Raw genomic sequence first — 24,570 nt, forward strand, 5'->3', positions numbered from 1 at the left:
GACTTGTTTACTCATTTGTCTCCCCCACCAAACTATGAGCTGCTTGAGAATAGCAACAATGTGTTTATGAGTTTGCAAATTAAAGTCCAGCAGAGAATCTGTTGATACATAAGAGGTATATTAAATAAATAAATGATTGCAAGAATAAACAAATCAGCATGTCCTGTAATTGAACAGCATGTTGCTTGGATGTTTGCAATGTTTATCAGTCAGAATCAACTGGGTTATGTTGTAGAAATGTAGGTATAAAATAACAAAGTTTATTTATACTGTACACTACATGATCTATCATGGATCCACGGAGAGGATCATTTCACCACAATCAGTTTACAGACATCTGCTGTCCTGAATATTGCTAGTCACTAGGCCAAAAGGAAAAGAAACATTTAAAGGATCTTACACAGAAGTTAAATGTTGGGATTAGAAGGCAGTCTGGTTATATTTATTCACAGTCCATTGACAAAGTGGGTCTGCAGGTTACACCCAATTATAAAGGAGAAAAGAAAAAGCAATCCCACCATTTGCCTGTGAGAAAAGACCAGTAAGCAGCAATAATTTCTGCTACACTTTGTTTAATTAAGAAAACCATCTATCTGGGGCGTCTGGGTGGCTTCCGCTCAGGTCATGTTCCTATGGTCATGGGATCAAGCCCTGCATCAGGCTCCCTGCTCCTCCAGAAGACTGCTTCTCCCTCTCCCACTCCCTCTGCTTCTGTTTCCTCTCACTTTGTCTCTCTCTGTCAAATAAATAAATAAAATCTTAAAAAAAAAAAGGAAACCATCTTTTGTATCACTAGAAGACATATGCTTAAAAGTCATAAAAGAAATTGTAGAGCAAAAATTAACCATGGAACACTATATTTAAAGATTTATTTTTATTTATTTATTTATTTATTTATTTATTTATTTATTTATTTGACAGAAATCACAAGGAGGCAGAGAAGCAGGCAGAGAGAGGAGGAAGCAGGCTCCTCGCTGAGCAGAGAGCCCAATGTGGGGCTTGATCCCAGGACCCCAGGATCATGACCCAGCCAAAGGCAGAGGCTTTAACCCACTGAGCCACTAAAAACCCTGTTTGCTATAGCACTATAAAGTAATATTTTAATATTCTCTAATTTTCATTACTATCTTTTTAAAAAGTTTCATGTTCTCTATTCCAGTTTATGTCACATTTTTTTTGGCCACTAATATTGCTAGAATTTTCAGGTGTAGCTAAATATTGCAAAAATGTTGTAGTGGGAGTATCACAAAGCAAGGACAAAGCACTAATATTATAATTTGACACTGCACTAACAAGTAGTTAACCTAGACCCCTTTTCATCAGACACTCATTTTAATTGTTCTAAATTAATTGTTTTGGGGCTGATTTTCATAAAGTTGTTTTAGAGTCCGACCTACTTATATAGGCTTTGTATATAAAACTGTTAACCCAAGTAAAGAAGGATAGATAAGATCATAGAAAACAAACCCCAAAGAGCACAATTCCTACATCTTCCCTGAACTAGTAGTATCATAGCCAATATGGAGATAGGAGAGGGAAAACACTTCTTAAAAACAATTTTACAAATATGATAAAGCAATACATGGTGTGATGCAGTGGGAAGAGCCCTAATGTTAGATCTGGAATACCTGATTTTAGTCTCAGCACTTCTGATTATCAGCTGTATGATTCTGAAACTTCTTCAAACTTTCTTTCCTTTTAAATGTTTTATTTATTTATTTCCCAGAAAGAGAGAGCACAAGCAGAGAGAGCAGCAGGCAGAGGGAGAAGCAGGCTCCGTGCTGATCAAGGAACCCAATACAGGACTTGATCCCAGAACCCTCGGATCATGACCTGAGCCAAAGGCAGAAACTTAACCACTGAGCCACCCAGGCATCACAACCTTTTTGAAACTTTCAAAGCCTGTTTTCTCTTTTGTGAAATTGGGAAATTAATACTTGTTCTATCTTATTCCTAGGATTCTTTAAAGACTCTTTTGAGACTATGTATGAAGGATGTTTTGAAACTGTAAACAAAAATGTCATATTATTATTAGTAGTAGTAGTTATTACTACTAGAGTAGTTACTACTACTAGAGTAGAGTAGTTACTACTAGAGCATCCCATAAAAAACACTGAGACACTATGTATTAGATTCCATAGTGTTCCTCATTATTTTAAGAAAAAAGAACATTAGTTTATAACTTATTTAAAATCAGAAACCAGGGGCGCCTGGGTGGCTCAGTGGGTTAAGCCGCTGCCTTCGGCTCAGGTCATGATCTCGGGGTCCTGGGATCGAGCCCCGCGTCGGGCTCTCTGCTCAGCAGGGAGCCTGCTTCCTCCTCTCTCTCTGCCTGCCTCTCTGCCTGCTTGTGATCTCTCTCTGTCAAATAAATAAATAAAATTTAAAAAATAAATAAATAAAAAAAAATAAAAAAATAAAATCAGAAACCAAAGAACAAAACTATTTTGTATGATATTGTAGTGGTAGATACATAACATTATGGATTGGTCAAAACGCATAGAAATTTGCAATACAAAGAGTAAATGTTAATGTATGCATATATTTAAGATATCATTTAAATAGTCATTGGAAAATATATCTCTTGTGAAACATTCATGAAAGTGTTTTGTTCAACAGGTATGTTACTTGCCTGAGGAAAATTTCATCACAACATTTCTGTATTTTCGTGTAAGTTGACAAAATCGTACTTTGGGGCTGTTAGAGTCAAATGGATGATTATTATTTTTTTTTCCCCAAATGATAACTGGAAACTTGTTTGAACCCAAAAGTCTAAAGATCAGTGAGCTGCTAATTCCTGATATTCTGGTCTTTTTGCTAAAGTGCAAATTCCCTGCTCTCTAACAAGTGGCCCATAGTAGACTCAATTTAAATATATGACTTATTTTACTCTATGTATATATGCACAATTTAACTGCAAAGATGAATAAATAATATAAAGAATATGGACACACAGACATGATCCATAATTTTATATATACCTTCATTTTAAAAGTGATTCCCTTGCTCAAGATGACATAACTGATAATTAGAGAGCAGATTTGAATCCTTCTTCAGGTCTGAGTCACTTTAAAGAATGTAAAAAAGGTATGAACTATAATCAGTGGGGCTCCTGGGTGGCTCAGGCATTAAGCATCTGCCTTCAGTTCAGGTCATGATCCCAGGGTTCTGGGATCTAGCCTTGAATCACATCTGGCTCCTCTCACTCTATGGCTCCACCCTGCTCATGCTCTTACTCTCTCTCTCTCTCTCTCTCAAATAAATAAATAAAAATAAAATCTGAACTATGATCAACATCAAAATTTGTTCTATTTTGATTTCTATATTTGATTTGTTCAATATTATGAACATATGTGTGTATATAGAAAAAACATTAGGGGCACCTGGGTGGCTCAGTGGGTTAAGCCTCTGCCTTCAGCTCGGGTCATGATCTCAGGGTCCTGGGATCGAGCCCCGCATCGGGCTCTCTGCTCAGCAGTGAGCCTGCTTCCTCCTCTCTCTGCCTGCCTCTCTGCCTACTTGTGATCTCTCTCTGTGTGTGTGTCAAATAAATTTAAAAAAAAAAAAGAAAAAACTTTAAAATTTATCCATGCATAAGTGTTGCTTTTTGTCAAAATGCTAGCAATGATTTACTTGAGCAACTGGAATGTAACATCATTAATAAATTTCCCTTTTCTTTAGAAACTCCTCAAGGACAGGTTATTTTATGATAGGTAATAATACAGTTGTCAATTTTGGAAAATTTCATTTGCAATTTCCTCATATTTTACCCGAATTTTCATGCAGAAATTCCTAGGTGTGCACTTTAAATATTGCTTCTTCTGGCACCACAAGTAACTCTTCCTGTTTTTTAATGAGCTTCATCATAGGTTCTAAGAGATTGACTTAATTTACTGAAAACCTACTTCAAAACAGTGTTTGTATCAGTATAGATCAGTATACAATGATTGTATGATTCATACAATGCATACTGATACATACATACATACACACAGTGTATGTGTCAGTATGCATACATGCATACAGTGTATGTATCAGTATGTATTGTATGAATCAGTATGTATCAGTGTATGAATCAGTGTATGTATTCTCTGTAGAGCAGGAAAAATCAGCTAGATTTTCCAGAGTCGTCTCATATATAGCATTAAAAATACACATCTTAGGGGCGCCTGGGTGGCTCCGTGGGTTAAGCCTCTGCCTTCGACTCAGGTCATGGTCTCAGGGTCCTGGGACCGAGCCCCACGTCGGGCTCTCTGCTCAGCAGAGAGCCTGCTTCCTCCTCTCTCTCTGCCTGCCTCTCTGCCTACTTGTGTGTGTCTCTCTCTGTCAAATAAATAAATAAAAATTAAAAAAAAAAATACACATCTTAGAAATAAAGAAACAAGCTAGGAAGAAAAGGGATAGAATTTCATTGATCTCCTTAGTCTATTGAATAATAATACTGTTAGTACTCACTATAGTTAGAATTTACTTATCATTTACTATGTGGCAGAGACCCTGTGCTAGGAGTTACCCACAATATCTTATTTAATTCAGTACAAATTTATGAGGTGGTTGATATTATTATACCCATGTACTGATAAATAAACTGACTTTGAAGAAATTAAACTAAACTGCCTTACGTATCTTATTCTTGAATTTAGTTCTGTTGAACTCCAAAACCAGTTTTCTCACACATATGTGTAAGCAAAGGCACTGCCAGAGAAGAAATCAATGCAATGATGCAACTTTGGGTTTAGTTATCCTTTTTCAGTGAGAAAAATTGCCAACTAAATTAAAGTTGACTTCCATTTGTGATGCCAGGAGATATAAGAAAAGGCCAATTATTGTTTTAACAATTGGAATTGCCTGGAAAATACAAAATAATTTGTGAGTGAAGGGCTCCTTCTTAGGTAGTGGTAGAGAGATTAGAACTTAAAATATAGGGCGCCTGGGTGGCTCAGTGGGTTAAGCCTCTGCCTTCGGCTCAGGTCATGATCTCAGGGTCCTGGGATCGAGTCCCGCATCAGGCTCTCTGCTCAGCAGGGAGCCTGCTTCCCTCTCTCTCTCTGCCTACCTCTCCGTCTACTTGTGATCTCTCTCTCTCTGTCAAATAAATAAACAAAATCTTTAAAAAAAATAACTTAAAATATATATAAAGTAAAACTTTCCCTAGAAGGGTGGGGGATATTAGACCTCCACGACTCACTGAAATTAGCCTCTATCTGAAGGGTCATTACAGGTTGCATTAGAATTATGAGAGGGGAAAAAAAAAAAAGTTTTCCCAAGGTGAAGGTGGGGAGAGGAGTTACTGTAGAGAAAATGAGTATAAAAATGAGTATACTGGCTGTAGTAGTTACGGTTCTCCAGAGAAATAGAACCAATAGATTTTATATTTGTGTATATATGTATATATCTATATCTATTATACACACATATACAACACAGAGATTTACTATAAGGAATTGTCTTATACAGTTTAGAGGCTGACAAGTCCCAAGCTGTGGTCAGCAAGCTGAAGACCCAGAAGAGTCAATGGCATTGCTTCACTCCAAGTCCAAAGACCTGAGAACTGAGAGAACTGATGGTATAATTCCAGTCCAAAGGCCAACAGGCTTGAGACCCAGGTAGAGCCAATATTTTGGTTTGAAGTCCAAAAGCAAGAGAAAACCAATGTCCTAGCTTCAAGGCAGTAAGATAGAAGGAGATACCTCTTACTTGTGAGACAGTTGGCATTTTTGTTCTTCTCATCCTTTAACTGATTGGATGAGGCCCACCCACATTAGAGAGGGCAATCTACCCTGCTTGGTCCACCAATTCAAATATGAATCTCATCCCAAAACACCCTCACTGGCACACCCACAATAATGTTTGACCAAATACCCGGGCACCTCATAACCCAGTAAAGTTGACACATGAAATTAACCATTACACTGGTTATAAGTCATTAAAGTGGTGGTTGCTACAACTAATCATCCTCACAAAACACTCCTAGGGCAGGCAGGAAATGGTTATGTGGTAAAAATGCAAAATTGATAGAACAGCAATATAATGGGCTCCAGCTACAAGGCCAATAAGACTCCGACACTGAATATCTCCTCATAAAGAATTGCTGAAGCAGAGCTCCTTATAGTAACCAACTGAGCAGTAGACCCAGTAGAGTTTTATGGGTAAATACTCCTTAAATATTGCCTATAAGAATGAGTCTTGTCCTCACACTGTATATTAGAAGGATACTAAACAATAAAATAGTAGATCTCTGACCTCCCTCCCCTATAGCCCAGAACTACTTAAGCAACTGAGAAGGATAGGGGGGCATCCCTTAAATCAGCATGGAAGTCAGGAATTTCTGTGATGGACCTAAGTTAAAGGTCTATATGGAAATGGGAACTCTTTATTGAAAGAATTATTCTCCTCTCTACCACTCTCCCAGAGGAAGCATGCAATAAATAACTTTTTAAGGGAGAAATACAGACCCTTACACAAGACATAAAATAGACAAATCCTATGGAATACTAGATGGTGGATAAAGAAACAAAATATAGATTTAAACAGGGGACCTATACAAAGAGAGGAAAAAAAAACAATTTCAAGAAAAATGAAAAGTATAACACTGTATTATAGAATTGAAATTTGATAAGAGGGTAAAGAACCTAAATGTTTTCACCAAACAATAAGTAAATAATTATGTTAGGTAAACCGATATATTAATTACTAGAAAGTGGGAATCCTTTCACAATATATACATATATCAAATTCCCACAATGTACACTACAAACATTTTAAAATTTTGTCAATTATACGTAAATAAAGCTAGAAAAGAATTAAGATAAAAGTGGAAAAGGAAGGCAGAGGATTTGCTGGCTTTGAAGAAGGAAGGGGTTCATGAACCAAGATGTGTGAGTGGCTCTAGGAGCTGGGCAAGCTGACAGCCAGCCAAGGAAATGGAGAAGTCATCCTACAACCACAAGTAACTGCCAACAACTTAAATGGTCAAGGAAATGATGTTCTTGTAGCACTTCCAGAAGGGAACCCAGCTCTGCTGACACCCTGATTTATGGGTCTAACAAGACCCATAATGGACTTCTGACCTACAGAAATATAAGATAATAAATTTGTGTTATTTTAAGTTGCTAAATGTGTAGTTATTTGTTATAGCAGCAAGAAAAAACTAATGTAAACCAGTGATGTATAGAAAGTAAAAGAAGAAAGAGGAGGGACATGGTACTCAGCTCCCTCTGTCTAAGCAGATTTCCAAGCAGCAAATCCTTCAACTTAAGGGAAAAAATGCAAATGGTGCTGAGGCAAAGAAAACAAACGTCATTTGACTTGTCCTGAATGCAGACTCTTGGTTATGCCCAACTTTTAATTAGCCATGTAAACAGTAGTGAGGCAGTATTTTTAAAAGGGCAGGAGGATACAAAAACCATTTATATTTGGGTTTATAATTGATGTTGCTTATTATTAAAATGGAGCAGATTTTTATTCTTTCTTTTTCTTTATCCTGAAAAGCTAATCAGTAATCAGTAATTCCATGTCTTCTTTTAGATCTGGCAGAATATCATTGAAAATCAAAATCAAATCAAAACCATACTGAGATACCATTTCACACCCTCTAAAATGGCTAGAATCAGGAAGAGAGATAAGTACTGGGAAATATATAAAGAAATGGAGCCTTCCTATTTTGCTGGTGGAAATATAAAGTGGTTCAGGCACTTTGGAAAACAGTCTGGCACTTCCTAAAAAGGTTAAACGTTATCACATGACCCTGAAATTCTACTGGCATTTGCCCCAAAGCAATGAAAACATGTCCACATGAATGTTCATAGTAGCATTATTCATAATAGCTGAAAAGTGGAAACAACCTAAATATCATTAGTGGGTGAATACATAAACAAAGTGGTATATCCATAAAATGGAATATTATTTGGCCATTTAAAGGAGTGAAGTATTGATACATACTACAATATGGACGGACATTGGAAATATGCAAATTAAAATGAGTCAATCATAAAAGGCCACATTGTATATTTTTTCCATTTATATAAAACATATAGAATAGGCAAATTTATAGAGATAGACAGTAATAGATTAATGGTTGCCTAGGACTGGAGGAAGGGAGAGCTGTGGGAAATAAGGAGTGACTGTTAATGGGCATAGAATTTCCTTATGTGGTGATGAAAATGTTGGTTGTAGTGGTAGTTGTACAGCTCTAAATATACTAAAACCCATTGAATTGTATCCTAAAAGTAAATTATAATGTTTGTGTATTGTATTTCAATAAACTTGCTATTTTCAAAAGAAGAGAAAAACAAAATATTTTGAGGATTGGAGAAGGGAGAAATGTTCTTGATTTTTTTTTCCTCTATGATCTTCTGGAAGGGAATGAGGGACAATAAACAGGAGAAATGCTGGATTCCTTTTACTTCAGTATTATTTAAAATAGAATGTTATAGACTTATCTCAAGGATTTAGCAACTACAGAAAACATATCTTGTCGATTACTAACAAGAGACTTGAATTCTTAAAGTGAAGAATGCTAAAAAGGTATAAACTATGTTTGACAGTAAAATTTATTCTGATCTCTATACTGGGGATGTTTGAAATTTTTCAGGCATTGTTTTCCACCAAGGGTGCTGCTGTTAATATATTTTGTATCTCTATGAAAACAGTAATCTCTGTTGGATAGTCATTTTCTCAGCTGGGATTTTTATAACTAGGTTAATTGGTGAATTTATCTTACCCAATTTAAAATTAAAAATAATCTTCCCGAGACTGCCAATTCATCTTTACAGATTATAGTGCACTAAACTGGCAACAACAACAACAAAAGGTAATAGAAAAGAAATATCAAAGCCAAAATTGACTTAATCATCTGTCCAGGAAGCCAATAGCAAGCAAATATGTGAAAAGAGAAAGAGGAGTGAAAGAGACAAAGCTAGAAAGTAGAACACTAGAAAAAATGAAAGACAAGCTGAAGCAAAGAGAGAGAAGGAGAGGCAGTTGAAAAGATGCTTTAGGACTTGCAGTTAAAAATTATTTTGTTGGTTCACAGAAGGAAATTCACATACTCCGCACATATATGAATAATCTGGACTAAGAAATGTGCTATTATAATTGTTTTATCTGGAACATAGTGACTAGACCAGTTGTGACAACTGCTAAATATCTCTTGAAGGAACTGAGTTTTTCAATTTCCTCATTGGGAAAATAATAGGCCTTTGACAAGAAGAGGAAGAGACTCCTTTTTCTTTAATCCCCAAGAAAAATAAGAACTCTAGTGACCTGTAAAGAAGAAAGGGGTCAAGGGGACTCTCCAAGTGGGAAATAAGTTGACACAACATATATGGCATCAGGAAGGACTGTCATTAAGAGATCCCTGTGCAGGAGCATAGATGATGGATCTCTGATAGCTATCTCTGAGAGCTACTTTTAAAACTTCCTTTTTCTATCTGGTAATTTCCTTCTCCTATTCCCAAATCATCAGTAAAATTTTGTTAAGCACGAGAGTCACACATCAGCTTGTCTTTTAGGGGTTTTCTTTTTGGTGTGATGTGTTAATTTTTAGAGTAACATGGATTTGGGTAAGTAGCAGCAACATAGAGAAGTGCTTGTGAGACAGCACAATATGACCAGTGGAAAAGTCTGAAGCACTTGCTCTAAGAAAGCACTAAGTGACCAGCAGACACAGGTTTGCAACATATAACCAAGCATTCTTTAGTTTTCTCAGAAATACTTGGAAAAGGAAACTAGCAGAGACTACTGAAGTTCTTGAGGGAATGAAGGCTGAGATTAGGTTTTCTAGGTATTAAAGGGAAGAGTAACCATTGAAGGTCAAAGAGGTTAGAAAACCCTCAGTTTTATAGTAATTGTTAATTATCAAAAAAACTGAAAGGGAAAGCAACATGAATTTGTAAACTTTCTATTACTACCTGTTGTGTGACCTTGGATAGTACTTAGATACAATGAGCCCAAGATTTCTTATCTAAGAAATGAGAAAGTAGATCATCTTTAACAATCAGCTCTAATACATTGTTGTTGTTTTTTTTAAGATTTTATTTATTTATTTGACAGACAGATCACAAGTAGGCAGAGAGACAGGCAGAGAGAGAGGAGGAAGCAGGCTCCCCACTGAGCAGAGAGCCTGATGTGGGGCTTGATCCCAGGACACTGGGATCATGACCTGAGCCGAAGGCAGAGGCTTAACCCACTGAGCCACCCAGGCGCCCTAATACATTGTTTTAAAAATTAGTCTCTAAATACTGTGTAGTTCAAATAAGTGCCTATATAACACCTTCATAATTCTTTATGTTTTCTGACTCTACAGTTCCACCCAATTGCCTATAATTCTAACATTACCCTGTTCCTCCCACTATACTTTTTCTGATCACAATAGTTAAATTCTGGTAATTATATAAAATTTAGAATCCCAAAAATCATGACTATAAATTACCTAAAACCCCATTACACACAGATAACTAGTATCAACATTTTTGTGTACTATATATAATTTGCATATGTATGCATACATTTCCATATTTTTAAAAAGATTTTATTTATTTATTTGACAGAGGGAGAGAGATCACAAGTAGGCAGAGAGACAGGCAGAGAGAGGGGGAAAAGCAGGCTCCCTGCTGAGCAGAGGGCCCAATGCGGGGCTTGATCCCAAGACCCTGAGATCATGACCTGAGCCGAAGGCAGAGGCCTAACCCACTGAGCCACCCAGGCACCCCACATTTCCATATTTTTTAGACCATTTTCATTAAACAATTTACCTTAGCTATCTTTCAATGTCAATATAGATCTACATTATTACCTTAAATACTTTATATTATTCAACTATAGGAACAAATAAAAACGTAAATTGAATCCCCTCTTTTTAGATATTTAACTTGTTTCTGAGATTTCAGTATTATAAGCAACACTGAAAGGAACATTCTTATAATTGGTTTGTGATTATTTTCAAGTTAAGATAAATTTCTTGAAGATTTGTTGGGTCAAGAAGTAGGCACATTTTCCACATTTTTATTAAGTACTGCCAAATAATACTCCAGAAAATATGTATTAACCTTTCCACTTGTGCATGTGACATGGAATTTTCTTCACGCTACGGAACACTGATGGGAACTTTAAAATTTTAATTTTATCAACAAGACAGGTAAACAGCAGTATCTCATTGTTATTTTAATTGTCATCTTTTTTATTAGTAGTACATGTGAGGTTTTTCATATTTATTAGCCAAAAGATTAATATACATACAAAAATATTTTTCTGATTTACCTATTTAGCTTTTCTACAGGTAGTTTTCTCCTCAGTTTGTTCATTTATCTTATATATATATTGTCTTATAAATGGTGTTAGTATGGCTTTAAATAGAGAATATCAAGATAGATCCTAAAATTAGAGAGGAATGTCACTCAGTATTCTCTCTTCTACCTTTCCTTAGATACAAATTGTCCATAGGACAACTTTCACAAAGCAGGTTGCTGGATAGAGAAGATAGCCCAACTAAAGCATCTTAAACATCAACAAATTCTGGTATTTTTAAAAATATCACATAATACATTTTTGGTGGATGGAGATTTGTCAATCTAGCCTGAGTAACAAAACTTTGACTCACCTGTACTTTACTATATGCAAACACTTTTTATTTACTGAAAATATTAAGAAAATATAGAGATCTAAGCCATATTTAATATCAAGTAAGTTTCTGCATCAAATAAAACAACCGAACATTCTCATTTCACATATAAATATTGTGGTAATTGAGGCATGCCAATACCATTTGTGATCTCTTGTTTCCTCATGAAAATATCTTAAAATGCAACTCAAACTACTGAGATGATACTTCTTCAAACATGTGGTTTAAAGTATAGCATTTATTTTGTTGGGTCTTGTAAAGTTCCCCCCCACACACACTATTGTACCTGTGAGAATATTTAATAACACAAGCTAAACAAACCTAAACCCATCTGAAGAGACCTAACTTATTTCTAAAACTGTTGTCTAGAAAATCAACTAGGGATTGCATTGCTTAGGGATTCTTGCTTTAGTACAGATTCAATTGCAAAATGTCAGGATTCATTTTCCTAAAACCCCATCATCTATACAGATTTTTTAAAGGTTTTATTTATTTATTTGACAGAGAGAAATCACAGGCAGGCAGAGAGGCAGGCAGAGAGAGGAGGAAGCAGGCTCCCTGCCAAGCAGAGAGCCTGATGCAGGACTTGATCCCAGAACCCTAAGATCATGACCTGAGCCAAAGGCAGAGGCCTAACCCACTGAGCCACCCAGGTGCCCATCATCTATACAGATTTTTAAAAATAGCTAAGTTCTTTCTCTAACCCATCAGCCTAATTAAATACAGCTGCAGGCTTGGCTTAAAGGAATTTCAAACAATTGGCAACCTGCTAACATGGTAAATAGGCTGTGAAAATCCAATTCTTCCAATATTTAAAAGTATATTACATTTGTTGAATTATTTTCCTTGCATCATGAACCCAGCCAAAAATAATAACAAAAAAAGATTTTAAGTGACTTATTTGTCCTGGTGCTTTTCCTTGTTTTATTTTTTAATACAAAAACTGAAGAATTCTATTAAAATTTGAATTCTACTTAAATAATTATAAGTAATGAATCTTATTCCCATAATCCTTTTTGGGGGGATTTCAAGAGACTTTTTTTTCCTTAAAGCAAGACAGGCTGGTATAAGTTAATACCAATCTCAACAGCTCTAACATCATGATATTTTACCTGAATTTGTAATTGGTGGTTATAATTAAAGGAAAATATTACATGAAATATTTTTTACTTTCCTCAAATTTCATTTTTATGGGGTGTGGTGCAAATTTTTTAAGTAGATGTCATCCAATATGCTGTTCATTGCCTTTCACTTCTCACCTCTTGTGTTTCTTTAAACTTTTGCAAGCAATTCTTAAAAACTTCCTGACCAAAAAATCATTTTTAGGAACCAAGGCAAAACTGGAAGAGGATGTATAGAAAACATTCTGGAAATAGTTTGTAAATCCTTATTTTACATAGAAGTGGGCAACTGAGGTCTGAAAATTATCCAGTTGTATTCAACATTACTAAAGAAAGTTTATGTCATAGACTTTTGGTAAGGAATCACACTGAGTAGAGTATTGGATCTAAAGAAATGGATAAAAATTCAAAAAGATCTTAAAAGACTGAAGATACAGTAAAGATGCAGGCAGTACGTTTACCGGGAACTGATTTAGGGAAGAAAAATCCGAGAAAGAACAGGAACAGTTACATGAAATCCACGAAAATGATTTTTTCCTTGAAGATGGACACACCTAGATGAGTGAATACTGATTGTAAAATATTTAATATCATGATATTTTACCTGGAATTCCAACTAAAACTCACTGAGCCTAATTATAGCAATAATAATAATTATTATTTGACTGGTTACTGCATGCCAATAAGTATGTTAAGTATTTTATAAAGAATATCTCATGTAAGCCTTACAATAATTCTATGAAGTAGGAAGATAAGTCCCAGTTTATAAATATGAAAAACAAAAATAGAGGGGTTAATCAACTCACATAAGAGGAAGACAAACCATAAGAGACTCTTTTTTTTTTAATTTATTTTTAAAATTTCTTTTCAGTGTTCCAGAATTCATTGCTCATAAGAGACTCTTTTTTTAAAATATTTTATTTATCTGACACAGAGAGTGATCACAAGCAGGCAGAGAGACAGAGAGAGAGGGGGAAGCAGGCTCCCTGCCAAGCAGAGAGCCTGATGCGGGCCTAGATCCCAGGACCCTGAGATCATGACCAGAGCTGAAGACAGAGGCTTAACCTACTGAGCCATCCAGGCACCCTCATAAGAGACTCTTAATCTCAAGAAACAAACTGAGGGTTGCTGGGGGTTGGCGGGGGTGGGGGGTAGGGTGGCTGGATTATGGACATTGGGGAGGGTATGTGCTATAGTGAGTGTTGTGAATTGGGTAAGACTGATGATTCACAGACCTGTACCCCTGAAGCAAATAATACATTATGTGTTAATAAAAAATAATAATACATTGCCAAAACAATAGAGTAAATAAATGTTAAATGAGTGTGAAAAAAATCACAGAATCAATAAGTGACAAAAGTGGGAGTCAAAACCAGGTGTATTACAGACTTCAAATTTCTGCTTTCACCCTCTACAATGCCCAAATCCTATACATGTCCCTTTGGGTTCTCATCAAGGATGCTGAAGAGTAAATCACTTTTCAGCTTCTTTTGCTTCTTACATCTATTAGCTTAAAAGGCTCTTTATTGCTGCTGACTACAGGAAAACAGACAGGGAATGATAAGTATATAAGGAGTTGGAAAGGTAAAAGAAATCTCTAATAGTAATAAATCATCCTGCATTTAATTAAAATATAAATTTACTAAGCCAGTTCTCATCATACCCCTGAATATGATGGATATCACCCAGGGCCTAAACTCTACTCAGTGGTCTAATTAAGCTATAACCTTGACAAAGTTATTCAGACATGAGCTACAAGCAGATTCAGGGTGCACCACTGTTAGATAAGACAAAATTCTTAGTTTTCCTCTATATATGGACAACCTGTTTGCCTCCAGGTTATATTTATTTTTTATCTACTGCTTCCCTTGGGCCCTTATCTAGTCCTGAGAATGGACAAGGAAGGCGTTTTTCTATGTGGTATAACATGGTAGAGAGTGGTATAGCAGAGCAGTTAAGAACATGGACTCAAGGCAGATAGCCAAGTTTAAAACCTGGCTTTGGCACTTATCATTTGTGTCAGCTTCGATAAGTTACTTAACCTCTTTGTACCACAGTTTTACCATTTGTTAAATATAGATAATAATTGTACCTATTTAAGACTGTAGCAAGAATTACATAAATAATAATTTATATTTTACTGGTGTATAGTAAGTATCACACAAGCATTTTCTATTGATACTATTAAACTTTTAAATTTTACAAAGACTTCGTAATTCCTTCTTTTATCCCTATGGGAGGTTCTGGGCACTGGCAGTCCTGTTTGTTTTCACCCGGTTTTATTCCCCTATAGCATAGTCACAGATCAGTTATTAACATACTGGAATACTACTCAGCAGTAAAAAGAACAACCTATTGATACTTGTATAGCTTGGATGGATGTTAAAGTTATTTTGCTGAGTGAAAACAGGTCAATCTCAAAAAGTTACATACTGTATAATTTCATTTACATAAATATCTGTTTTTCATTTCAATACTGAAAACAAATTATTGGTTTCTAGACATTAGGTACAAGAGGGAAAACATTAGTATGAGGGAGTTAATTCGTGATAATGGAACAGTTGAATCTTGATTACAGGGTTGTTCCATGAATCTGTACATGTGATAAAACTACACAGAACTACACACACACACACACACACACACACACACACACACATCGAGGAATGCATATAAAATGTGACAAAATCTGAATGAGGTCTGTAGATTGTACCAATGTTAATTTTCTGGTTTGGGTATTATATTACAGAGAGTCATGTAAGGTGTTACCATTTGGGACAGCTGGGTGTAGGATGCATAGGATCTTTCTGTACTATGTTTGCAATTCTCTATGTGTTCTTTAATTGTCTCAAAAAAGGTTTTTTTTTAAAGATTTTATTTACTTATTTGACAGAGATCACAAGTCGGTAGAGAGGCAGGCGGGGTGGGGGTGGGGGTGGAGGGGTGGTAGGGAAGCAGGCTCCTTGCTGAGCAGAGAGCCTGATGTGGGGCGTGATCCCAGGACCCTGAGATTATGACCTGAGCCAAAGGCAGAGGCTTAACCCACTGAACCACCCAGGTGCCCCAGAAAAAAAAAATTTTTTTAATATATATTTTTTGAATGTCAAGGGATGTTTTTACCAATAAATGAAGATGGGCTAATTTACATATTTAGCCAAAGCCAAATTCACCAATCTCGTATTTCAGGTACACCATTCAATTAGGAGAGTTAATAGCTATGCTGTAGAAAAGGTTTTCTGAGATCAATACATTTAGAGAACATTATATACGCCCTCCTTGGAGATTCTTCTCTACATTGCTCTCTGGTTTTCAATTCTGCATGTGCGACAGATTCATCTGAATAAAAAATAAAGGCAGAAATGATCTTCAACTCAAAGAAACAGCCACAGTCACAAGTGACACACACTGGAAAGAATATCTTTCAGTTTCAATGGAATTTTAACCAAAAAAAAAAAAAAATGCAGAGCTATGAGTTAATGCTTGCTTTCACAGGTTTCTGGCAGTGTGCAGCAGATTTCCTTAATTTAGCCCTGAATTTAGGCCTGTGGCAGATAGTGAAAACAGCAAAAAGTGACCCTTTTTGGAAAAGCTCCATAACGCAGAACAAAAGGGAGCTGAAGTAAAGAAGAAAAGTGTACCAGCATATCATATTTTATTTTCTGGCGATTGCTTCAATTTAAGAAAGACAAGCAACAAGTAACTACAGATGCTGGCCAGTCAGTTGAACAGAAATTAACTACTACATCACCACAGAACACCTCTAACTCAAGACATTTCACTGAGTCACGCTGACCTACTGTTCATCCTGAAGCTGACAATGGAGAGAACAACATAAATTGAAAGAAATGGCCTCACGCAGAAGATATAGTAATTTAGAGAAAGAATGATATGAGACAAACATGAATTGAAGTTTTTGAGATGCTCAAGCTCATTTCTTCCTACCTCTTCACACATCACCCTTCAAGAAACAGATGCCCTAATTCAAAACTGAAAGAAAGGGACAACACCAAGGTGTAGATGATTTAAAAACAAGAAGCAAAACAGCACAAGCAAAAGGCAGACTAAGGAAGAAGAAACTAAAGAACAAGTTCTGAATATTTTTGAAGTCTATTTTAATAGGTAAATTTTAAAATTTTGCTGAAGGATATAAGAAAGACTTGATTAAATGGGAAGACACAGCTTGTCATTGGATAAAAAGACTGAATAATATACAATTATTGATTCTCTGTAAATTTATCTATAAATTCAAACAAACTCCAATCAAAATATCCATAAGTTTTAGGGAGGGAGCCTGAAAAAAAGCAATACTGCAGCTCATCTGGAAGAATAAATAGGCGAAAATATCTAAAAAATAAACTTAAGAACAAGTTTTTTAAGGAACTTTTCTTACCAGATAATAAAATGTATATCAGAGATTTGTTTGAAAAGATTATACTGGCTCAAGAATAACTATTTTGAACGGAACAGACCAGGAGTAGGCCCAAACACATGAAGTGATGGATTATATAATAAAGGTGGCAATTAATTACATTGGATATTTAATATTCATTAAATGGTATTGAAAAAACTAGTGAGTTGTGTTGAGAGGAAAAAAAAATGTGGTACATCTACCTCTATCTTTACATCAAAATTATTCCAGAAGGATTAAGGCATTAAATGAAATTATAAGAGTACTGTAAGAAAACATGGGCAATTAAAGAAAAGATCTTGATGTGTAAAGGTCTTTCTAAGTCAAATACCCAAAATCTATTATAGGGGGAGAAAGGATCAATATGACTGTATTAACATTAAAACTCTTCTGCAGGGAAGAAAGGAATAAAATCAAAAGAGAAAATGTTTCAACATGTGCAACATTTTTCCTTAATTCAAAGACAGTGTTTACAATTACTAACCAATTAGAAAAAGATGTCCCTAACCTAAATACCCATGATAAGAAGCTGATGCAATAAATTATGGCATATCCACTTTATATATGTTAAATGAAAAGTGATAGAGATAGTAATTATAATAATAAAGCTATAGACATCTTTATGTAAAGTGTGGTTGTCTTTGAAGGCCGAATTGTTTAAAATAATTTTTATGCTTTTCAGTATACTTTCCAAACTTTCTGTAATGAACATATTTCATAATCAGAAGATGTAATACAACAGAGATCAAGTGACAACTTTCAATGAAGCATAGTGGAAAGAAAATATACTCCATTACCTTAACTTACATAACTCATGAATACAGGTGAATGAAACACTTACAAACTCTAGCTTTTATCAGCACTACAAAGGAAAAACAACTTCATTATGTTTACTTTTTCTTTATAAATTTATGTGTCACACAAAAATTTTAAAAAGTCATCTAGGAGAATTGATATTCATGTGTTCTTGAAAGTTCTTAACTCTATGCTACTTTATTCAAGTGATAAAATTTTGTAAGGTACCATCTCACAACAAATTACATTTTTACAGCACAATAATGAAGGCACACCTGGAGCAAGCTGCTTAAACTCTCCTACTTCTGAGCTGGAAGCAAAACACACACTTGGATTGGCTCCCCAAGTACTTTTTTTTCCTGCAAGTAAATATTTGCTTCAGCGAAGAGTTCTAATAATTTTCCCACTCTCTAAAAGCTGTATCACACACACACACACACACACAAATCGTAAGGACTAAACTACATAGAAATAAGCAAAGATGCTCTACAAAATTTATGTTCTGCATCTCTTGAAGAAAAGTATACTTCTAAATGCTATGTATTTATTAATTAAATATTTCACTTTAATTTTTAAAAAATGTACTCTACAAAAAGCACAAAACAACATTTGAAGTAATCCATAAGCGTATTGAAATTATTACACGGCCCGTTGTCCTAATTAATACATGTGCTGGTGTGCACAAACGCCTACCTCATCAAGTGAGGATTTATACTTTTTTTCCAAGAGGCTGCAATTCTTTTTTTTTAATTTGTTTTTTATTCTTTTATAAACATATAATGTATTATTAGCCCCAGGGGTACAGGTCTGTGAATCGCCAGCTTTACACACTTCGCAGCACTCACCATAGCACATACCCTCCCTCCCAATGTCCATAACCCCACCACCCTCTCCCGACCCCCCCGCAACAACCCTCAGTTTGTTTTGTGAGATTAAGAGTTTCTTATGGTTTGTCTGAACCCATCTTGTTTCATTTATTCTTTTTGCAATTCCTTTTTAAATTTGGCTTCTAACTTATCGCATGGCCCCTTAGGGTTTTTTGGGGGGGGGGCACCAGTATCGCTAGACTCAGACATAAGGGGTAATTTGCATCATTTTGACTAACCGTACAGTCACTTTGTCCACTTAGATGGAGAGTTTCTTCCATTACCTCTTCGGCAGTCCTTACTGTTGCTTAGTCAGTCAGGAGGAGAAGAAGGGGATGGGAAAGGGGAGGAGTCCTCCTTGGTCCGGTTGGGAGCAGGAAAGGAGGTAGCTTGTTTCCGCCTTGAATCACAGGAAAATGAAAACAGCGCGCCAGAAAGAAGTCGCAGAAGACTGAGTAAAAGCTCTTCTGCCTCTGCACTCCGCTCCTGAGTTTCAAGCCCAGTCAGCTCCTCCTTCTGGCATTAGTCATTGGCTGGATAAGTATGATGGACAAATCGGTAGCCCAGCGAATTTGCAAGCCCAAAGATTGCTGGGCTCTAGCCAGTTTCACTAGCCAGGGTGGTAGAAGCACCAACCGCAGACAGCTTGCATTTCCGGAATTCTAGCCTTACTGTTGTAAACATCTTTGGCACCTACCCTGCCCCTCCCTTTCCCTTACCCTGCCACCTGTGTCCTAAACAGTAAAGGTAAAAATACCAATAAGCTGCCTTTTCACTTCACTTTACATCTGCCTAACTTGAATTAACCTTTAGATTTGAGCCAAGAAGTTGTGATAAAACCTCATTAAGAGACAGACTGGGAGGAAGCACACCAATCAACAGGTTATCTTCCTGCAGCGTGTTTCTGAATGATTTTTATATTCTACATTTCCGCTGTAGAATATATAGAATATTTTCTACATATTCCGCAAATATTCTGAGATGTGTTCCTTTAATATTGGAAAATACAGAGTGGGAAGGGTCTAAATACTTCAGTAAGTGTTCTGAGATGCGATAAAGGTTTTACATTCCACGTAGAAGTTGTAAGGGCTCTGCTGTGTTGTCTGGCAAGCACAGTATACCTCCAATTTGGGAAACTCTGCAGCAGAGATCCAGGTACACCATATTTATTATAGTCTTCACTTTGGCCCCGGTATATAAGTAAATCTGTTACCATACCCTTTCTTGATGGATACGGATATCTCAGAACTAAAAGAAAGACACTCTCAAAATTGCAGTGGTGTTGCTAAAAGCAATTAATTTGCTTCCTGATTTTGTATAAATCCTAACAACCTAAATATCTAAACATATATGATTGGTTAAATACAGTGTCATGGACTGTAATTTTTCTACATTTATAGATATGAGGTTAGGCTAACGTTAAACAGGGATAAAAGCAAGGTATTAAACTATATGATGAGATTTGGAAAGATTTTCAGGTAATTTTATACCTAGAGACCCAGAATTCCCCAAATCCTCCTGTCACAGCTCTTTCCTTCAGGTTTTGAAGGAAAATGTACATGGACAGGGAAACAGCAAATGTGAAATAAAATACTATTTTACTCTCACAAACAATAAGAGACTGTGGACTCTGAAAAACAAACTGAAGGTTTTGGAGGGGAGAGGTGTGGGGGGTTGGGTGAGCCTGGAGGTGGGTATTAAGGAGGGCACATATTGCATGGAGCACTGGGTGTGGTGCATAAACAAGGAATTTTGGAACACTGAAAAAAAATAAAATTATATTAAAAAAGCCTATTTTACTATTTGTTGTGCTTGTGCCTTTCTGCCCTGTGCAAACCTCTCTGGTAAGCTGAGTTTTAAGGAGCCTCAACCCCAAAATCTCAGGATCTCATTACCCTGTAACCAGCTGCAAGGTCTGAAGAGGTGAAAGTCTGTTGCCATCTATTAAAAAAAAAAAAAAAAGCCACATCTGGGGGTGTATGTCATTTACCCATCCTACTCTTGGAAGTGAAAGCAACAGCTTATACAGATGTCCTTTCTGGGTGAGGTGCTACTTCCCTCTTCCCCCTTCTGCCTATCCCCACTCCCTCCTATCCCTTCCACTCCCCACCCTCCTTCCTTTCCCTTCCTTCTCCTCCTGCCCTTTCCCTTCCTCCCCTACTCTCTTTCCCTTTCCCCTCCCTTCCACCCACTCTCCTTCCATCCTCCTTCTCACCTTCCTCCTCTCCTTTTTCCTTCTTTTACTTCCCCCTCTCTCCCCCCTTCTCCTCTCCCTTAGCCTTCCTCCCCTGTTCTCTTTCTCTCCAATCACTGGAATGTGTATTATGCAAAGAAGAGCAAAGATCTGGGAAACATATCAGAATGTTAATAATAGTTATACATTCTTTTTAAATTTTCTTTTCTTCAGTATTTTCTACTTTTTCTAGAAGACCCACATTTTTTATAATTAGGAAAAATGTTAGATTTTTATAGCATGATACACTTTATTTGGCATTTATTTTAGGATGCAATAGAACAACATGAAAAAAATATCAAATGATATAAAGTGATCATCTCAGTGAAAGAAAAAATACAACATATTACAAAGAAAATGTGGTTAGTAACTTTAGTTTACAATTACACAGTATAAGATGAGGAAACTTTTAAAAAATACTGTCATATTAACCCTTCAGTGGTAAACAATAACTTTGTTATTATTAATTTATAGACCACTATGTCACACAAATAAACGCCATAGTATTATATATGGTCTTGATGGACATTCTTAAATTTATGCTAATCTTTTTTCAAGCAGTCAAATTTCATGGTTCAGCTGTTCTAGTTAATGTAAGTACTGTATATCTATAGCAAAGTAATGAAGGCACAGCTAGTGCAAGCAGATTTAAACGTTTAGTTTTCTGGGCTGGGAAAAAAAAACACTTGCATTGGTATTTCAGGAACTCTTTTTTTTTCAAGCAAATATTTGTCTCAATTGACATGACAGTTTTCACAGCTACGTTCTAATAGGAACATAACTAAAGGACTTTGCAAAAACAAAACTCTATAGCACCAAAGGAGCATGCTTTAGGTAACTGACAGCATTTACATATTTTGAAGAATATTACACTGCAACAGGCTAGATACTGATACTTGGACACTGAAAGACAATTTTTTAGACTACCAAGAAAATATTAAAACACAAGACTGTAAGGAATGCTAGTGTTGAGGTTATACAGCAGTCCTCCCATCTTGCCTGAGGCTATATAAACCTGCTTCACTGCTGCTTGACGTTTTGAGAGGCTTGAAAATTCTTTCAGGCAACCTCTTTTTTATTTTCGATATTTTCTGTTTCCGTAACATTTACCATCATCATAGGTACCTTTGACTTCTCCTGTATAGTAATAGATTGATTTCAGGATGACGTTATCATGTAAAATTTGACCAATTTCAAAGTCCTCACCCAGTATAGCATCTTCTCGTGGTTCCAGCTTTCCAATCTTAGGAATCTCAGGAGGGCTAAAGAAATTGAAGAATGATGCATTAGGAACCACTCTTGGCTGAATTTCAATTTCTCCAGTTGCCGTTGTGCGACTCTGGGTGGTTGTCACGGTAACATCCTTTCCTCTTTTCCAGTCTATCTTACAGCCTCTGCAATCTTGGATTTCCCATCCCCAAGAGAAGAAGGGATCATTGTGATCTGGTTTTGATTTTATTATATATGTCTTGGTCAGCATCTCATTTCTGAAGTATGGATTGGGTAGAAAATAAAATTCAAACGTGTAGCTTATAGGCTGGCCAGGTTTCGAGAACTTTAGGCTAATATCTGACAAGAATTTCAAAATAGGGGCATCATACTTCTGAATCATGGGCCCAAGCTTGTCAACATTCTTTAACACAGTCAGCCAGTAGTCAGGAATGCCTTTAGGATCTTCTTTTTTAGGCTTTCCTTTACGAGCTCTTTTAAGATTCGCTCTTTCTTTGGGCCTGACCTCAGGAATTCTTTTAGGAGCCTCTATTCCAGCAGCCTTTGCTTTAGCCTCGGCTACTTTAGGCTGTTCTTTATCTTCTGCCTTAGGCTCTTCTTTCATTTCAGGCTTTACCCCCAGAAAATCTTTAGACTCTGCATTTTCTTCAGCCTTTGCCTCAGGAATTCCTTTTTGAACCTTTTTTCTTCAGCGTTTACCTCAGGTTTTTCTTTAAGGTCATCATCTTCTCCGTCACCCTCTAAGGCAGGCATTTCACTAATGTCTTCCTGCACCTCCTCATCACTGCTGAACGCCTCATCCTCTGAATTCCATTCATATTCTTCTTCTGCAGGTTCATATTCTGCATTGATTATTTGAAATCGCCGATCGTACAGAGGCTTATTGAGTTCGGCATATTTTCTTTCGAGATCGTGAATTGCCTCTAAAAACAGGATGTCTACCTTGTCACATTCATCTTGAATATTTCTGAGCGCCTGCACACGATTTCTAACTGCTTGAGGCAGCCGATCCACGAAACTTTTACCCAACGGAGTCCGCCGTGCTCTTCTGGAAGGTTCAGATACCCTCTTTTTTCTATATAAGCGGCTGCGGCTACTGCTGCTGCAACTAGTGCTGCTGCTAGAGCTACTGCTGTCAGATTCTTCCCCAGAATCACTAGACGAGCTAGCCATCTTCTCTTCAGCAACCCCTTGGGCGGCTGGTTCTGAGACCATGTTAAGATCCGCTTCTGCCATTTTGCAACCCTGGAAACCTCTTAATGTGGTGACTACCACTGAGACCGCGCGCTCGGAGATGGGCAGAAAATGACTCACGGATGCTTGGGTAGTGGCGGAGGCCGGGGCTGAGGAGGTTGCAGCAGCGAAGGTAGCAGCAGCGAAGGTAGCAGTAGCGCAGGGCGGGGCTGGGCTGGGCTGGGCTGGGCTGGGCTAGGCTGCCGCGACCGCGCAGAGGTGGAAGCAGCAATCGAGGCCTGGGCGAGAGCCGCGGCGGCAGGGCCTCTCACTGTACCTGCGTCCAAACAATGCGTGCCGCAGCCTAATGGCGCAGTGTAAGACCCCAAGATCTCTCCAGGCTTTAGATCGCAAGCCCCCACCCCTTGCAGTCAGAACTGCCCTTATTTTAGTTCCCAGTGTGCAGTTAGCTCGCGCCTAATTTGCTGGGCAAGCTTGATTGACATTCTCTAAGCCTAATGAAAAACCAAAAGCACCCGCCGCCCTTCAGGCCCCTCCCACCTTCCCAGATGCTCCTTGGTAGCTGAGGCACACACCCTTGGAAGACGTTTATTTCCCCTCAAAATTCTGTCTTTATAGTTATATAATTCAAAAACAAGCTTAGATATGAGGTAAAAATACTAGCCATCGTTCCTAACAAGGGAAGAGGGGTATCCTTCTCCCATCATCTCATCCTGAAATCCCGTTTGGTTTGTCAGAATCCTTTTGACAAAAATCTGTTTTTAAAAAAATTGGATGAAAATACTCCAAATGGCATCATTGGGTAGTGTGACTATGATTTTTTCCAAAAAATCTCTTTATCTAAATACCCTTGGGCGTGTATTTTTACACTGGAGAAAAAAAAAAAGGGAGTCATTTACTGGCAAAGGGGGAAGGGGCTAGAAAGCAGGCATAATGTGTCCACGTATCAGTTTTAATAAGTACTATCTGTGGTGTTTGGCAAGCCTGGTTTATATCCATCTACAAGGTTTGTGAACCCATGTTGCCGTGAGTCAGTTACACCATTTTTGCTATATTTTTCTTTTTAAACTGGCATATAATATACCCCAACCTTGCTACTGACT

The 24,570-nt window shown here is 36.9% G+C and overlaps 1 protein-coding gene across 1 annotated transcript; it reads right to left on the bottom strand.

Annotated features, from left to right (window-relative positions):
• Nucleotides 1-21,293: 21,293 nt before the first annotated feature.
• On the bottom strand, nucleotides 21,294-23,515 carry LOC111159224 (nucleosome assembly protein 1 like 3). The gene is given in 2 exon segments (XM_022521666.1): nucleotides 21,294-22,954; nucleotides 22,957-23,515. Coding segments are annotated over 2 exon segments (1,389 nt in total). The 5' UTR covers nucleotides 23,510-23,515; the 3' UTR covers nucleotides 21,294-22,118.
• Nucleotides 23,516-24,570: the final 1,055 nt, after the last annotated feature.

The sequence above is a fragment of the Enhydra lutris genome, unplaced genomic scaffold, assembly GCF_002288905.1.
Source record: "Enhydra lutris kenyoni isolate GAN:26980312 unplaced genomic scaffold, ASM228890v2 scaffoldscaffold67, whole genome shotgun sequence".
In the NCBI taxonomy this organism is placed as follows: Eukaryota; Metazoa; Chordata; class Mammalia; order Carnivora; family Mustelidae; genus Enhydra; species Enhydra lutris.